The sequence below is a fragment of the Chelonoidis abingdonii genome, chromosome 7 (assembly GCF_003597395.2).
Source record: "Chelonoidis abingdonii isolate Lonesome George chromosome 7, CheloAbing_2.0, whole genome shotgun sequence".
In the NCBI taxonomy this organism is placed as follows: Eukaryota; Metazoa; Chordata; order Testudines; family Testudinidae; genus Chelonoidis; species Chelonoidis abingdonii.
In genome coordinates this window covers 64996379-65010855 of record NC_133775.1, presented here as the reverse complement: position 1 = coordinate 65010855, position 14477 = coordinate 64996379, and the positions used below count along the sequence as shown (strand labels likewise).

The following is a 14477-nucleotide window of genomic DNA, read 5'->3' as shown; positions in this document are numbered from 1 at the left end:
GACAGACACACACAAGTGCACAGCCCTGACCGGAGCCAGAGGCACACTGGTCCACCTGGCCCTGGGCTACCAGCATGCCCCTTCTTGTTGAGGGTGAGCCCATGCTCTGCCACAGCTCCCCTGCCCAGAGCCCCTGTACAACCCTTATATCACAAATGCACAGTGCTGTGCAGCCCCCACCCAGCACCCCCCTGCCCACAGCCCCACCACAGCTGCTCATCTCCCCACGCAGAACCCACCCCCCACTTGCTAGTTTCCCCAATACACAGATTCCCCCTCTCTCCCTTCCATCCTCTCTCTCAGTGCCCTTCCCCACAGCCACAACTACACAATGCCCCACACAGACCCGCACTGCCCAGTGCTCTGACACTCACAAACCTCCTCCACTGCCCAGCATCCTCCACACCCTCACAGCCCAGCACCCTCCACACCCACCCCTCCCAGACACACACTCCATCACACCCTGCCTCCTTCCCTGGCCACACTTACCAGCCCTGCTGGGAGATCTCTGGCTCCAGTGGGAGAGCGGCAAGGGGAGTCTCCAGACTCTCCATGTGCTGTGCCTGCTGTTGGCCAGGAAAAGGCACCAACAGCACGCAGAGCCCCCCCTCAGCCTAAGAGCCAGAGGGACCTGCCAGGGGCTGAGGTGGGGAGTCCCAGCAATGCTCACCTGGGGAGGCTCCCGTCCCGGGAAGCATCCGGCAGGCTGGTCCCTCTGGCTCCTAGGGTCACGGGTTGGGTGGAGGGCTCTCTGCCCACTTCCGTTGACTGCAAGCCCCACCCCTGCAGCATGTGGTGCTCCTGCCGGTGGGCAGGCACCAGGAGCTGCCCCAGGAAGTGGTGAGTGGCGGCACTACGGCTGCAATGCCGCAGCTGCATTCCGGATGGTCCCCAAAAATCAGGACAAAGGGAGTGCCGATTGATGTAAGGTCGGGACATGGGACAAGTCCCCTAAAATTGGGATGTCTGGTCACCCTACAGTTACTGCATCCTCAGTGCAACTACATTCCCCTGGCCATGGCGCTAGGGCCTCTGGGGTACATCCCATGAGTCTTTGTGCTGCATTAAGTGGGCTGCTATTTGTCTTGGGGAATTGTGGGAGAACTTGTCTGCCCTTCATGTGGTTTTAAGCTTCCCTTGGTCTGAGCAGGCTTCAACATGGCCTCTTCTTTGGCCTATCTGTGACACCCCTTCATGGAAGAGAGACCCTGTGGCCCAGCTGCCCTAGGCCCCCAGGACCTATACTGCCCCCTCAAGACACTCCAGTAATGTAAGCACACCATTTGCCTGAGCTCCATCCAACTCTGGTTTACTGTTTACCCCTTTAGGGACACACTGTAGCTGAAGCAAATAGCTCCCAGGCTTGGCCTAAGGACCTCTAACCCAAATGCCCACTTTACTCGGAGGGCACAGACTATCTAGAAACCACCACACACCTGAATTCCCTGCCCCACATTCTAGCTCCTGCACGTCCCTTGGGAGACTAGGGGAGGAGGGGAGTCAAACCCAGTCTGGACATTAGGCTCTTGAACAACCTGAGTAAGAACAATGGACAAATACGATTCTAGGTGCTAACCTGGAAGAGCTCAGGTTAATACCGGGCTCTACCACTGACCTGCTGAGAGCTGGGACGTGTAACCTCACCTCCCTCTGGCTGCTTCCCTTGCCATCTGTCTGATTATGTTTGTCTCAAAGAGCCTATTGTCTAATGACTGTCTTATGTTCCTACAGCACCTTTCACAACGGGCCCTTAGGTGCAGCTATAATGCCAGCAATCAGCAGTTCTGCTTTTCTGCTGCAGCAGCTCAGACATGCTACACTCGCTGTTGCTAGGCAGCTCTTTATTGAGGAAGGACTGAGCTGTATGCACTCTACCACAGTACATTTGGTTTGCCTTCTCAGCAGGCTCTCCAGCCTATGAAGTGAGTCAGTCTCTACATTTCTCAGGCAGCTGGCTAGGTTTCAGAGAAGCCATCAGCTGGAGATGGGGGAGGTGGCGGCGGGAGAGTGGTAAGAGGAGAGGGGACTCCGGAAAGAGTGCATTCCAAGAAGGTTACATAGGTGCCAGCATCCATCAGGCTGGGCATCTTCACTGCTCCTCCTCCTTTCCCATTGTAGTGCATGATCCTGGCAGCAGAGAGAGTGAACAGCAGGTCTCATGACAACAGCCAGGGGAATCATGACTGACACATCCTAGCTCTTATCTTTATCCCCAGGTTACAGCTGGGGAAATTGAGGCACAGAAAGGTAGTGACCCAGCAGAGCACTGCCTTCAATACCCCTTGTGAACAATTAGTTCTGGCCTAAGTCCAACTTCCCCCACTAAACTCTTCTGAAGAGACTCTCCCAGAACAGGAAGGTTTGCTTTACCTGTGAAGGTCTTTGCAGGACTAACTAGACAGCCTCCCCATTCTCTCTCTCTACCCCTGATCTTTCCACTCAGGCAGGCCAGCTAAGTTGGAGGGACTGGTGTCATCTTCAGCTAGACTGCACCAGAGGGCTGGGGCCAGAACATCGGCTGCAAAGTCAGCCGGGGAATGTTCACACCTCAAGTGAGTGGTGAAGAGTCTCATGGAGACACGTCACTGTGTAGCGTGAAGCTAGAAATACCCCTGATGCCTGCACCCTTGGAACCTCAAGTTTGGGACCAAATGACTAGAGCTGGGCAGAGTCTGATTTTCAGCTATCATTCCATGGTGTTGGGCTGATTCAATGGAGACCAGCTTCTGGTCCAGTTCACACTGCCAAGGAGCCACAGTGCTGCCCTCAGACATGACCCCAAGTGCCACTCCCATTGGAGTCCAGATACCAGGGCAGACTGTGGCCCAGGTTGTGTCCTTCTGTACTCTGAAAATGGCCCCTCTGACTTCAGTGGAGTTGTGTGGGATGCTGGTTGTGGCAGAACATGACCTGCAATCTTTAGTCCTCCAGCCCATTGGTAAATGTGGCTAACCAGTGACCTCAAATGGATGAGGGAGGTCTGATTCCCTAGTCAGAATAAGTTGTTTTGTCTTGGTAACACAGAGATGCTAAAGTTTCCCTATCAGAGTTGGGCCCCTAATTTCCTGGGTAGCTAACCAGCTAAAGGAACAGGCCCAGGGATCACCAAATGGACAGAAGCACAAGTTTTGCGCTAGGTCAGCTCTTCCACCCTCTCTGCAACAGCTGTACCATGCTAGTGCCCAGATAGTGCAGCAGCGGGCAGGTTAGAAATAGCTGCAGATCACCCAATAGCTCCTCTTGCCCTTTGTTGGAATGCAAGTGTCACCCAGGGAACAACCAAAACCACAAATCTAATCCTTTCGACCATTAGCACATTCAGCTCCTTCCCCAGGTCCAAACCTGGAGATCCAGGTATGCTTTCATACGTACCGTTGGCACATGGTGGATCTGCGGCCCAGCATAACCATAGTGAAATCCTTATAAGGGACAGTGCTGCCTGTGTTCCCTGTGATTTCCTGGACCAGTGTCTTGAGCTCCAAGGGGTTTTGGAAAACCCCAAACTCCTGCAGTATCCTGCTCATTGTTGGATAGTCTGAAACAACACCAGGCTCAGATATGGTCTGTATCACGTGATCACAGGGGTTAGAGATGGAAGAGACCTATTTGGTCATTTATCACATCCCCCTCCCCATTTCTGCTCCAGAACTAGTTCTGCATTACTCAGATGTGGGCCTGGAGAGTTTTAAGCAGCATCTGCACTGAGGATAAACCCAGCAGAAACAGCTGGGGTGGTTTTAGGTAGGTGCTTTACAATGAAGGAAAGAGCACTACAGAGTAGCATTGGTGCTACTGGATTCCTTAGTTTAAGGACTATATCAGATTCCTTTGACTCTAATTTGGGTAGTCCCCTAAAGGCTTTAAGCAAATAGAGTGCAACTTGAACTTTGAGGTGCGGCCATGCTGTCAGTCATCCAGGATTAGTCAACTGAAATGCAAAAGCACCATGGGCAGTGCAGGGGTGGGGAAATTTCAGATTCACCAACAGGAAGTTGTATAAGTGTGCAGCTGTAGCAGAGACTTTGGACTGGCTGCATCTCAGAGAGGCATACAAACCTGATGTGTGTAGGCAAAGGCAGCCCACTGCCCCCCCTCAAGAATTCCCACCTACTTTCTAGAGGCAATGACTCATTACCCATAAGTCTTGCATCAGCTAGTCAAGGAAGCCATCCAGCAAGCACTTGAGCATGGCTTCAAAGTTCTGCCTATCTCAGGGCATCAGGCATTTTTCTCCCTTGTTAAGAAGTATTAAGGGACCCACTGGCACAGGAGAGCTGTGGGACCCACCTTTGTTCCCCTGGGATGGTAGCTGCCAGCCTCACCACTCAGTCACCATCAGCATGAATGCTAAGCCCTCAGCACCAGAGACCTGATTCTCTTGCACCAAGGGAGATCTAGTTCCAGGGGAGGGGGAAGACTGCAGCAGGCAGTGGGGTAGACTCAAGGTGCCAATGGGCACAAGTAACCAGCATCGGAATGTTTTGCTTCCGCACAGGGGAGTGAGTATGCAGGGGGAGGTGGGAGAGGGATCTTCTTATGAAGGTGCAGTGAACTGCCTAGGGCCTTCACCCCTGTCAAATATGGGGATGTTTACTATGCTCAGATTCCACCGAGACATGGACACATCAAACCCCAATAGGTTGATGCAGCAGATAGGCCTTCAGATCTGCTCTGACGGAGAAGAAGGAGGGAAGCAGCAGTCACAAGCAAAGATTTAAGCAACAATTTACCAATTTCTCCTGTGTGTGTGGCATCATATCCCATAAACATGCCTAGGAGAGAGAGGGGAGAGTCATCACTCTGCCTACCAAGGCAGAGTGCAGCATTGACTCATTGATTTACAGCAATAGCCATTCTGCACGCACTTCCACGTGCACCTCGCCACCTGCACCGTCAACGTCCCCCCACGCTCTGCAGGTGCCTCGTTGAAGAACAGGAGCTGTTTTCCAATGCTAGAATCACTTAGTTCAAAGTTTCTCAAGGGATTTTTTTTGGGACAAAAAGGGGGTTTTGTCCTCCTCCTCTCTCTTGCCACTGAAAGAAGAACAGAGAAGCCTGGCTTCACACACGCTATTTTCATTTTGAAAGGCTAGATTTGACCCAGCAGCATCTGTAGTTCATGTGTCAATCCACGCGTTTCCCATTGGGCATACATAGCTCTTTAGGAGCATTCCCTCAGATTACTTGGCTTTGCTCTCAAGTATTTGATGGTTTCATTTGAGCCTCTTTGATATCAAGAGCCAGATCCTGAGCTGGGTAAGCCAGCAATCAGCAGAACGGTGCCAGTTCACAGCAGATGAGGATCTGGCCCAAAGGCTGTGATGCCCCCACACCACCAGCACATGCCAACTCAACAGTGAAGTGATTTTAACTAGGGGATAAAGTCATGGGCTGCATTTGGCTTGTTCACCCCAAGTCACCAGTTCCCCAGTGAGCAGGGCATGGCACTGGTGGCCAGTCTCAACACAGGGTCTGTAAGTATTGACTAGTTCTTGGGGGGGCGGGAGGGGGCAGAGCATTTTGCATAAATCATTACACCAGCTGCTTTAACAAATGTTCTTCCCTCCCCCAAGCCCAAACACTCAGCTGCATTTTTAGGGCACTAAACCATTTCCTTCTCAGCTCCATTCTCCCTGGGACAGACTCACCCTTCAGCTGATCAAGCTTTGCCTGTAGATGTGGAATGTCTCGGAATGGTTCATCAGCCAGGTACTCCTGTCCAGGCAAGAATGGGGAGTTGGTCACCAGGCCTGGCAATAGCTCACGTTAAGCAATGAGCAAATATCAGTACTCATGTAGGGGGACATGGTGAGAACCTATCCAGGTGTCCTCTGGATCAGTCTATTTCAGCCCTGGGTATGCCCTCTGACAAGACTCTTTCAGCCTGAACTCCAGCACACCCTGGTATGCCAGGCTAGCTGTGAAATGCCATGGGTTGAAAAAAAGTTTAGCCATGAAAAGATGCCACACAAATACCTGGACTTACTATGAGGAAGAATGACAAATTAAAAAAACCTCTTCCTTGTGTTCTCCTGCTCCAGCCACTGGAAGCTAACCACCACATGCTTTCTAGTTCTCATTGGCTCGGAGTTATCTCAAACCTCCCAGCAGCTGGTCAAAGTTCAGCCCCCCCACCCCCCAAGGGCATTCCAGAGGCAAACAGAAATTGAGTCTGGCATTTTCTTGGATACAATCTAGTTTATTTACAAGGAACGTACAAAGTCCTGCTTCTCTAGATGCAGGAGGAACCAAAATCAGGGGCAAACTTCTTTGCTTACAGACTAACTCTCTTTAGCCAGCCCCAGACTCAGAAGCTCTCTAGCATCTTCCAGTGTCATTCACTGTGCTTGTCCCTCTGTCTCCCCCAGGGGTCAGGCCCAGCTGGTCCTGCAGAGCGTGTCACTGTCTGTCTCTCAGGCTGAGATGGGGGAACCGAACCTGGGTATCCCACATTCCAGGTGAGTGCTCTAACCCCTAAAAGTTGGGTTCCTCTTATAGCCAGATTCTGACCAGCACCCGATGGGTTAGGTGGCCTCTGAGCACACCTATCAGATTGGGTACCACAGGTGAGAGAAGCAGAGGAACATCTACCTGTGACACATTCGGTCAGAGACTCCCTTGGGACTGTCACCTGACATGCAAAGACTACCTCTGAGCCCAGTTTTCCTGCCATCTTGTGACTCCAAAACCTTGTCTTGGTAAGTCAGACACACCAGTTTGCTCCCACTCAGACCCAGGGTCTGAACCACGTGCCCCAAAGATGCAGACTTAACTGAAAACAGCTTAAGAAGTGCTCCTGTCTCTAGCACCCAGACACCCAACAGGTTCCAAACCCCAAATAAATCCATTTTACTCTATATAAAGCTTATATAGGGAAAACTCCCGAATTGTCCACCCTCTATAACACTGATAGAGAGATATGCACAGCTGTTTGCTCCTCCAGCTACTAATTACTTACTCTGGGTTCAATAAAACAAAAGTATAAAAAGTAGGATTTAAGTGGTTCCAAGTAATAACAGCCAGAACAAAGTTACCAAGCAAAATAAAACAAAAACATGCAAGTCTAAGCTTAATACAGTAGGAAACTGAATAGAGGTAAATCTAATGCTCAGAGATGTCCCAGTAAGCCTCTTTCACAGACTAGACAACTTCCTAGTCTGGGCTCAATCCTTTCCAGACCAATGTTGTCACTTATGGCCTGGGTCCTGAAATCACTCACACCCCCATAGTTACAGATCTTTGTTCCAGTTTCTTTCAGGCATGAGAGGCTCTCTCGAGCCAGCTGAAGACAAAATGGAGAGGCTTCCAGGGCCTTTTATATTCTCTCTCTTGTAGGCGGAAACCCCTTTGTTCTCCTGTGCAAAGTCACAGCAACAGGATGGAGTCTGTAGCCACCTGGGCAAGTCACATGTCTATGAATGATGCAGCTTTTTGCAGGCTGATGCCATTGTTACATGTTAGTTTGAATGTTCCCAGAAAAGCTCAGATGTGGATTGGCATCTCCCAAAGTCCATTGTCAGTTAAGTGTTTGTTGACTGGGCACTTACTGAGAATAGTCCTTTCTCAAGAAGCTGACCAAATGCTTCACTGAAGCTACTTAGAATCAAACACATTGAGACACAAGTACAGAGCCAACTTATAAATACAAAAATGATACACACAGAGTATAACCAGAAAATTATAACCTTTCCATAGACACCTTACTTGACCTCCTTTGTACAAGATTTGGTGCAACTATAGGACCTTGGTTGCAACAATGATCTATATGGTCACAGTTCATGTCAATCACATCACACTACCGTCTCTCAGTCTATGCCTCACACTAGTGCTCAAGGCATCCAGGTACCCATAGAGAGGCAGCTGCATGCATGCCCAGAAGCAGAAACATAGGCATCAAGGGAACTTCCACCCTGAAAATTTAGACATCAAGTGAGTTCAGGTACCTGCAGAGTTTGTCAGGAGCCAAGTGGGAGTTTTGTGGGTTGCAGAGGCACTCAAGTACCTTTGTGGATCTCAACTTAAGTGACTTGCTCTACACAGCACAGAAAAGCAGTGGCAGAGAAAGGAATTGAACCCATGTCTCCCTAGTCCCAGTCTTGAGCCCTGCCCACTCAACTATCTTTCCTTTTAGGCCCCAGCTCCTACATCCTCCTTTATATCTTGCACTTGTGAGAGCTGAACATAAAGGGGAATCCATTAGACAGACTCAGCTTCATAAACCTTAGTATTTTACATGAGGAGAGCAGGGAGGTGATTTGACCTCTGCGCACATGGCATCGGTGAGAGCAGACCTGGAATACCATCTCTAGTTGGGCGGGGGGTAGGGGGGAAGGGGTCAAATTTTAAAGATCATGTGGAAGCGTTGGAGAGGGTGCCAAAGAAAGCCACAAAAATGAGTCAAGGGCTGAGGAAAACACCTTTCCTTGAGCTCTTCGGTCTCTCAGCATTTAGCTGATCAAAATGATGATCAGAGGTGACCCGATTAGAGTGCCTAAGTTCCTTCCTGGGGAGAAAATGCCAGGGACTACAGAGCATTTTAATCTAGCCAAGAAAAGCAGAACAAGACCCCATGGCTGGCAGCTGGAGCCAGACTCTTCCTATTCAGAAATAGGGACACAGGTCTAACCATGAGGGTTAACAACCATTGGAACAAATTCCCAAGGGAATGGGTGGAGTTTCCACCTCTGGGTGTCCGGCTGCCTTTCTGGAGAAGATGCTGCAGCCAGACAAGTTAATGGCTCAATATAGGGGGAACTGTGGGAAATCTAAGGGCCAAATGGTCCCTGGTGGCCTTGAGTGCTGTGAAATGGCAGAGAAGGCTTGTCACTTTAAGAGGCTGTGGAATGGGAAGACAGCTCATGGCTATGGGCCTGAAGCCACACCCCAGGCCTCTAGAAGGTCACCCACACTTTGAGAACATCTGGATGTCTGTCTGAATGGCAGGACTTGGGCCCAACCCTAATTACCAGGATACACCTCCACTGGGGCTTGTTCCCCCATTATACAGAGAGACCAGCACAGCAGCAGACCACAGCAGAGCCTCAGTTCATGTGAGTGGAGAGTTCTTGCAGCTGTTGGCTCTGCTCATTTACCAGGCTCTCCACCAAAGTCACTTGGGAAGCAAGGCTTCCATGAACAATGTTGTTACAGAGGTAAAACCACACCAAGCTCACAGCTGGCCAACAGCTGGGTTTCTATTGCTGACCTCCTCACAGGTCAATAATGGAGCATGAAATGGTGTGAGCCAATTAGAGCACATATGCAAATATCTGCATCCTGATTGGCTTAAAGTCAATTTTCTACTAGTGGCTAGTATTTCTAGTGCCTCCTCTACTAGAGTAGCTAATGTTAACTTTCTGGGACCATGAACTTTGTCTCCTAATGCAGTGAAGAATGTATTCAGAACTCATGTAATACAGAGAGACTTGATTCCACTCATTTACACCAGCCAGAGTTACTCCAGGGTAAGAGAAAGTAGAATCAAGTCTTTTTCTTGGCTTAGCTTCATGATTTGCTTTCCTTCAAGGTGTCTATTGACATTAGCCAATATATGTGTTTTTGATTAATAAATCTTCAGGTATATTATTTTCAGAGTCAACACCTACCTCTTGGGCAAGTTGAGAAGAGAGACAATTAACAAAAATTGTGTCTAAATGGGACATCGGTGAGAATTCTACTAGCATATGGGAGAGCATGAAAGGTTTTTTTCAGTGCTAGGAGTTAGATGAAATCTCTTAGCAAGCAGTTAAGTGCTTTCTGCATGATCTAAAATGCATCTTATCACAAGAAGATTGCAGAGAAATTCCCTTGGGAAGATAATCTTAATGAAATAGTTCTCCAAAAACAAAACAAAAATCCTATCAGTCAATTTTTCATCTTACCTTACTGGCACAAAGTTGATGACAAAAAGGGAAAATACAGACCATTTTATCATAGTCTGAAGACTCAGGAATCCTTGATTTCATTTTTTTGTTAAAAAGTTAAAATTGAACATACTGAGACTTTTTTTTTTAAATTTTGTGTTCCTTACATAAAGAAAGTACATGGTAAGAACTAGAAAATTTACTGCACCTACCTTGTTAATTAGACAAAATTCTTTCTCCTGCTTCTCCTGCATTTCACAATCCTTTGCTACAATACACACAAGAGAAAATTTTAAAAAACCCTCAAACTAAAAATGTTAAAGCCCAGCAGAAAATTTAGTTTTTACCAGCCATTTTTTCCTTGCAAAAGAACAAACAGCTCTGTTAGCATAACTGAGCACTCTCCGCTTTATACACTTCAGCAGCTGGCTTGACTTTAGCCTGGGCTAACTGGCGGGATTTGCCTAGTTGAAAGGCAGCTGTCACATTAAACACGTCAGAGTTAAACTGAGAATAACAGAAGCAGGGGGGATAAGGTCCTTCACATGATGCATATCAGCTGATTGCTCTTCATGGGCTGCAGTGTTGTAGCCATGTGGGTCCCAAGATATTAGCGAGACAAGTGGGGGTCACTTAACTCATATAATTGTGTGCTTGGTTATGGGAGAGCAACTAGCTCTGGTTAGTAGAGAGGCATCTGAGCATCCTTAACAAGCTACTTTAAAAATATTGCAGGGGGTTTTATCACTTAAAGTGCGGGTGAAACATTGGGACACAGCTGCAGTGCGTGTTTGGGCTGACAGGGGGCCAGAAGAGGACAGCGTTCAGTGGGCTGTTAGCAGAAAATTCCTTGCATGTCAGGCAGCAGAGCAGCTATTGCTTTGTCTGTTAAGCTCTGCCTTAGTTATGAGGACTGATTATATTTCAGAGGCCCCAGCCAAAGATTAAGGCAGCAGCATTGTGCTAGTTGCTATACAAATATATAGTAAGAGACAATTGCTGCCCTGGGGAGCTGCTGTAGACAGACATCACCAGCAGGAGGCAGGGCTGCACAGAGGGGTTCTGGGGGCCCAGGGCAAAATCTGAACCTGAGAACCCCCACCCTTCCCAGAATATTACCACCAAGGTGGGAGCTGGAGCTCTGTCATTAACACCCACCCACCTATCAGAATGATCATAAGGAATGTTGGCTGGATTTCGTTGGTGTGATCCCAGCTGTGCTGTATTGGGAGCTAGCACCGGTGTGTGAGAGAGGCCCAGGCAAAAGGCATTTTTTGGCAAGTGGTGTGCAATGCCCCACAATGTGGGCTGGGGGCCGATCCCTGCTCTCAGTTGCTGAAGGGTAAATCAGGAGTAGTGTGGCTAACATCAGCTCAAAGCCGAGGTGGGATGTCTTGGCTTTACCATGTGATGAGGGGCTCAGAACCTTCTGCCAAGCGTGTTGTGGAGAAAGCCCACAGCTTGGACTGGAGCGAGCAGCAGAGAGAACAGCTTTCAATCTGGGAGGGGAGCTGGGTGGCATTCGGGTCTCCACAGCCCCTCGTGCGGGGTGAGTTCATTTCTGTTCTGTTGTTACTGGGGAGAAATCAGCTAGGGCCAGCGTGGTGAGCGAGGGGTGATACAGTGGCCCCAGCATCAGTGCTCTTAGGGGGTAAAAATCCCCACATCCACTAAGTCACACTCACTGCCAGGAAATGTCCCTTTCTTTGGGGCCAAGATGCTCTTCACAAGGGTCAGCAGTTAGCTGCACCCACGCTAAATACTACGGAAAGCCACAGCCAGGGGAGGTGCAGGGTACAAAGGGTTAATGATGCAGTGTAGAAACAAAGGAATGATCGATGTGTTCCCTGTGGCTGGCAGAACGTCCCTGTCTCCAGCGGGTGGCTGGAGCACTGACGAGGTCTATAAGGCTGCTAGTCCTACGTTTCAAGGTGGGTTTGATCCCACCGATCAGCTGCATGGGGGGTAATGGCAGAGGTGGTGGGACACTTTCCTGGGGAAAGTGGAGCAGTTCCAGGAGCAAGGCATGACCAGAGGGACGGTGACTGTGTTTTCCAGGAGACTAGAGTGTTCCAGGAGATGAGGAAGTAGGAAGGCAGGTGTTTTTTCAATCCCACCCATTTAAAGGAGGAGGCAGGCGTGGCTAGATCCTAGCCTAGGAAGACAGCAGAGCAGTCCATGCCATAGTCTGAATAGCCCCAGACTGACTGATGAATCATTACCCTACCCTGAGGTCCTACATATTCTTCTATACCAGCAAATATTGCTTAGCAAAGCCAGAAAGGATGTGGAGGCAGATAGGCCCAATTCTCCACTTTCCTGCCCAGTGCATGGGGTCAGCATGTAGACCTCTTAGCTATGGTGTGGAGAATGCCTCCAGGGCTCACCTTGCAGAACCACCTTTGCTGGGATGAGAAGGGGATCGGTGTCCCATAACACAACTCGCCTGAGCTGTGCTCTGGCCTGGGTGTAGGGGGCACGCACTGTGCTGGGTAGGGAGTGAAGCATATACATTTCTGTGCGGGGAGACAGGGATACGCCTTGAGTGGCATGTGAAACTCCCGCAGGCCCTACTCTCTCTCTCTCTCTCTCTGCACGCCAGGGGCTTGGCCACTCAGAGCAGCAGGGTGGAAATAGACCCTCAGAAGCGCCATGTGACCAATTTCTCTTTCCCCCCACAGGCCAGGGAGCAACAAGCTCAGATGCAGACGTGAGCTGATCACGGCGGTGAGGGAGGGACAGAGATGCACTGGGACACCTGCCATGGTTCCCCCTTGTCCTGGTCCAGCCAGCCACACTGCCTCCTCCCGGGACCCAGGTTCGTCCCTGCGAGCACGGGGGGATCAGCCTCCATTGCCCAGCAGATTCACGCTTCACCCGCTGGGCTGCAGGACGTGCCCTCACCAGGAGCTGCTGGCTCAGGTTGACCGGAGTCCCACTTCTCCCGTCCCTGCGAGCTGCGCTCTCTACAACCGGCCCCTGAATATAGTCCCTCTGGTGGGGCCGCAGGCTCAGGTCATAGCGAGGCCCATACCTCCTGTCACAGGAAGTCACTATGTCTACCCCACGGCCAGGCCTGCACCTGCATTGTCCCAGGTGGATCACAGCTGTATGCCTCCTTTTTCCACCAGCTGGGGCTTCTACTCCAGGGATCAGAGCTTGTCCCCTCCCTGGGAGCCCGTGGAGCGAGCTAAGCAGAGCTCCGTGCTGTCTGTGCCCAGATGCTACGCGGTGTACTCCATGGACAGGAGCTCAGTGCCTTACCTAGCCCAGGGGGCTCCAGCTGGCTGGAGCCCTGCTCCACCTCTGCCCAGGACTTACGCCGTTTACTCCCTCAAGCGGACCTTGTTCTCTCATGTGGACCCCTCGGTACAGTCTGGGCTGGGATCCTCTTCTGTCCCCGTCAGCTGTGCTGTTTACTCCATGGACAGCTCGTCTCCCGGCCCAGCCCCGCTAGCTCAGCCTGCTCCGGACTCCCCTCTATTCCCACCGCTTCTGCTGGCGGTGTACTCTGCGGGCCAGAGGTGCTGTCCACCTCGCCTGGAGCTGCTCTCACAGATTGACCGGAGCTGCACTCCCCTGGTCCCAGCCAGCTGTGCTGTCTTCTCTCGGGACGCTCCACTCAACCCTTCGCCCGGATGGCTTGCGCCAAGCACTTAGCCCCGGGGGCCGTGCTGGCTAATCACCGGAGCAGTGACCCATCAGTTCCGTCCCTCCGACTCATCATGCTTCCTGCCCTTCTGTCCTGACCTGGCCCAGGCTTCCCCTGGCATTGTAGCACCGTGCACAACCTGCAGTTCCCCACCCAGAGGGGCTTTCCTCGCTGCCTCCTGGCACAACTCTCCTGCCTCAATGTCAGCACCTCAGAATAAAGCAAGAGCAGCTCGCCAGTGGGCTCCACCACCTCTTGGGTGTTGTTGGTCTCCCACAGGGTGCCGGCAGGGCCCCTGCTGGATCCTAAACTCCTAGTGATCTACAGACCAGGGCAGCCCAAGGAACTGGGCAAACAACCGATGTTTTCTGCCCCCTCACTGTTCTTGTAATGACCTCATCCCAACCTGGTCATGCTGTCACCAGGTCGCGGTCAGTCTTTGGACATCTTGGCTGGGAAGTGCCAGGTGTGCCGTGGGGTCAGTGATGTGACTGCCTGGCCCTCAGAGATAAATAGGACTTGGAGGCATCACTGTGTTTCACCCAGGGCCCCAAATGCAGAGCAGCTGGGGGTGACAGTGGGCTTGACTGCCCAGGACTGGATTTCAAACAATGGCCTAAGGGGGAAAGGTTCCCTAAGCTAGCAAGGCCCTGGGATTCTCACCATTAACAGAGGGCTGGGTTCCAACCCTCCAACACACCTGTCATAATATCTGCCCCCACATGGCATCCCATCAGGCTGACTGGCCCAGAATGCTTTGCCAGTCCCATACGCCTCAGGCGGCTCCCTTGTCAGAGGTGTTACAGTAGCCCGGGAAGCCACGTAACGGGGTCGCTTCCCACTGGCAGAGTGCCCCGAGAAAGTTATGGCAGGAGAGGAAAATGGGGAAGGAAGGAGTGTGAGAACAGAGGAAACCTCAGGGAAGGAGGAGAAATAGGGGCAGGGCCAGTGGTTGGGCTAAA

At 50.9% G+C, this 14477-nt stretch overlaps 1 protein-coding gene across 1 annotated transcript; it reads right to left on the bottom strand.

Moving 5' to 3' along the window:
* Nucleotides 1-1955: 1955 nt before the first annotated feature.
* On the bottom strand, nt 1956-13929 carry MYOCOS (myocilin opposite strand). The gene is made up of 7 exons (XM_075068275.1): nt 13922-13929; nt 12768-12900; nt 10076-10171; nt 5649-5715; nt 4731-4772; nt 3373-3535; nt 1956-2127 (listed from the first exon to the last, which is right to left on the bottom strand). The coding sequence occupies exons 1-7, from the start codon at nt 13927-13929 to the stop codon at nt 1956-1958; spliced, it is 681 nt and encodes a 226-aa protein (XP_074924376.1).
* Nucleotides 13930-14477: the final 548 nt, after the last annotated feature.

Coding starts and splice junctions, on each gene's coding strand:
- MYOCOS (XM_075068275.1), bottom strand. Junction 10,172..12,767: donor ACCTGAGCCAGCAGCTCCTG/GTGAGGGCACGT, acceptor TAACATTTTTAG/TTTGAGGGTTTTTTAAAATT. Junction 4,773..5,648: donor AAAGCTTGATCAGCTGAAGG/GTGAGTCTGTCC, acceptor TCTCTCTCCTAG/GCATGTTTATGGGATATGAT.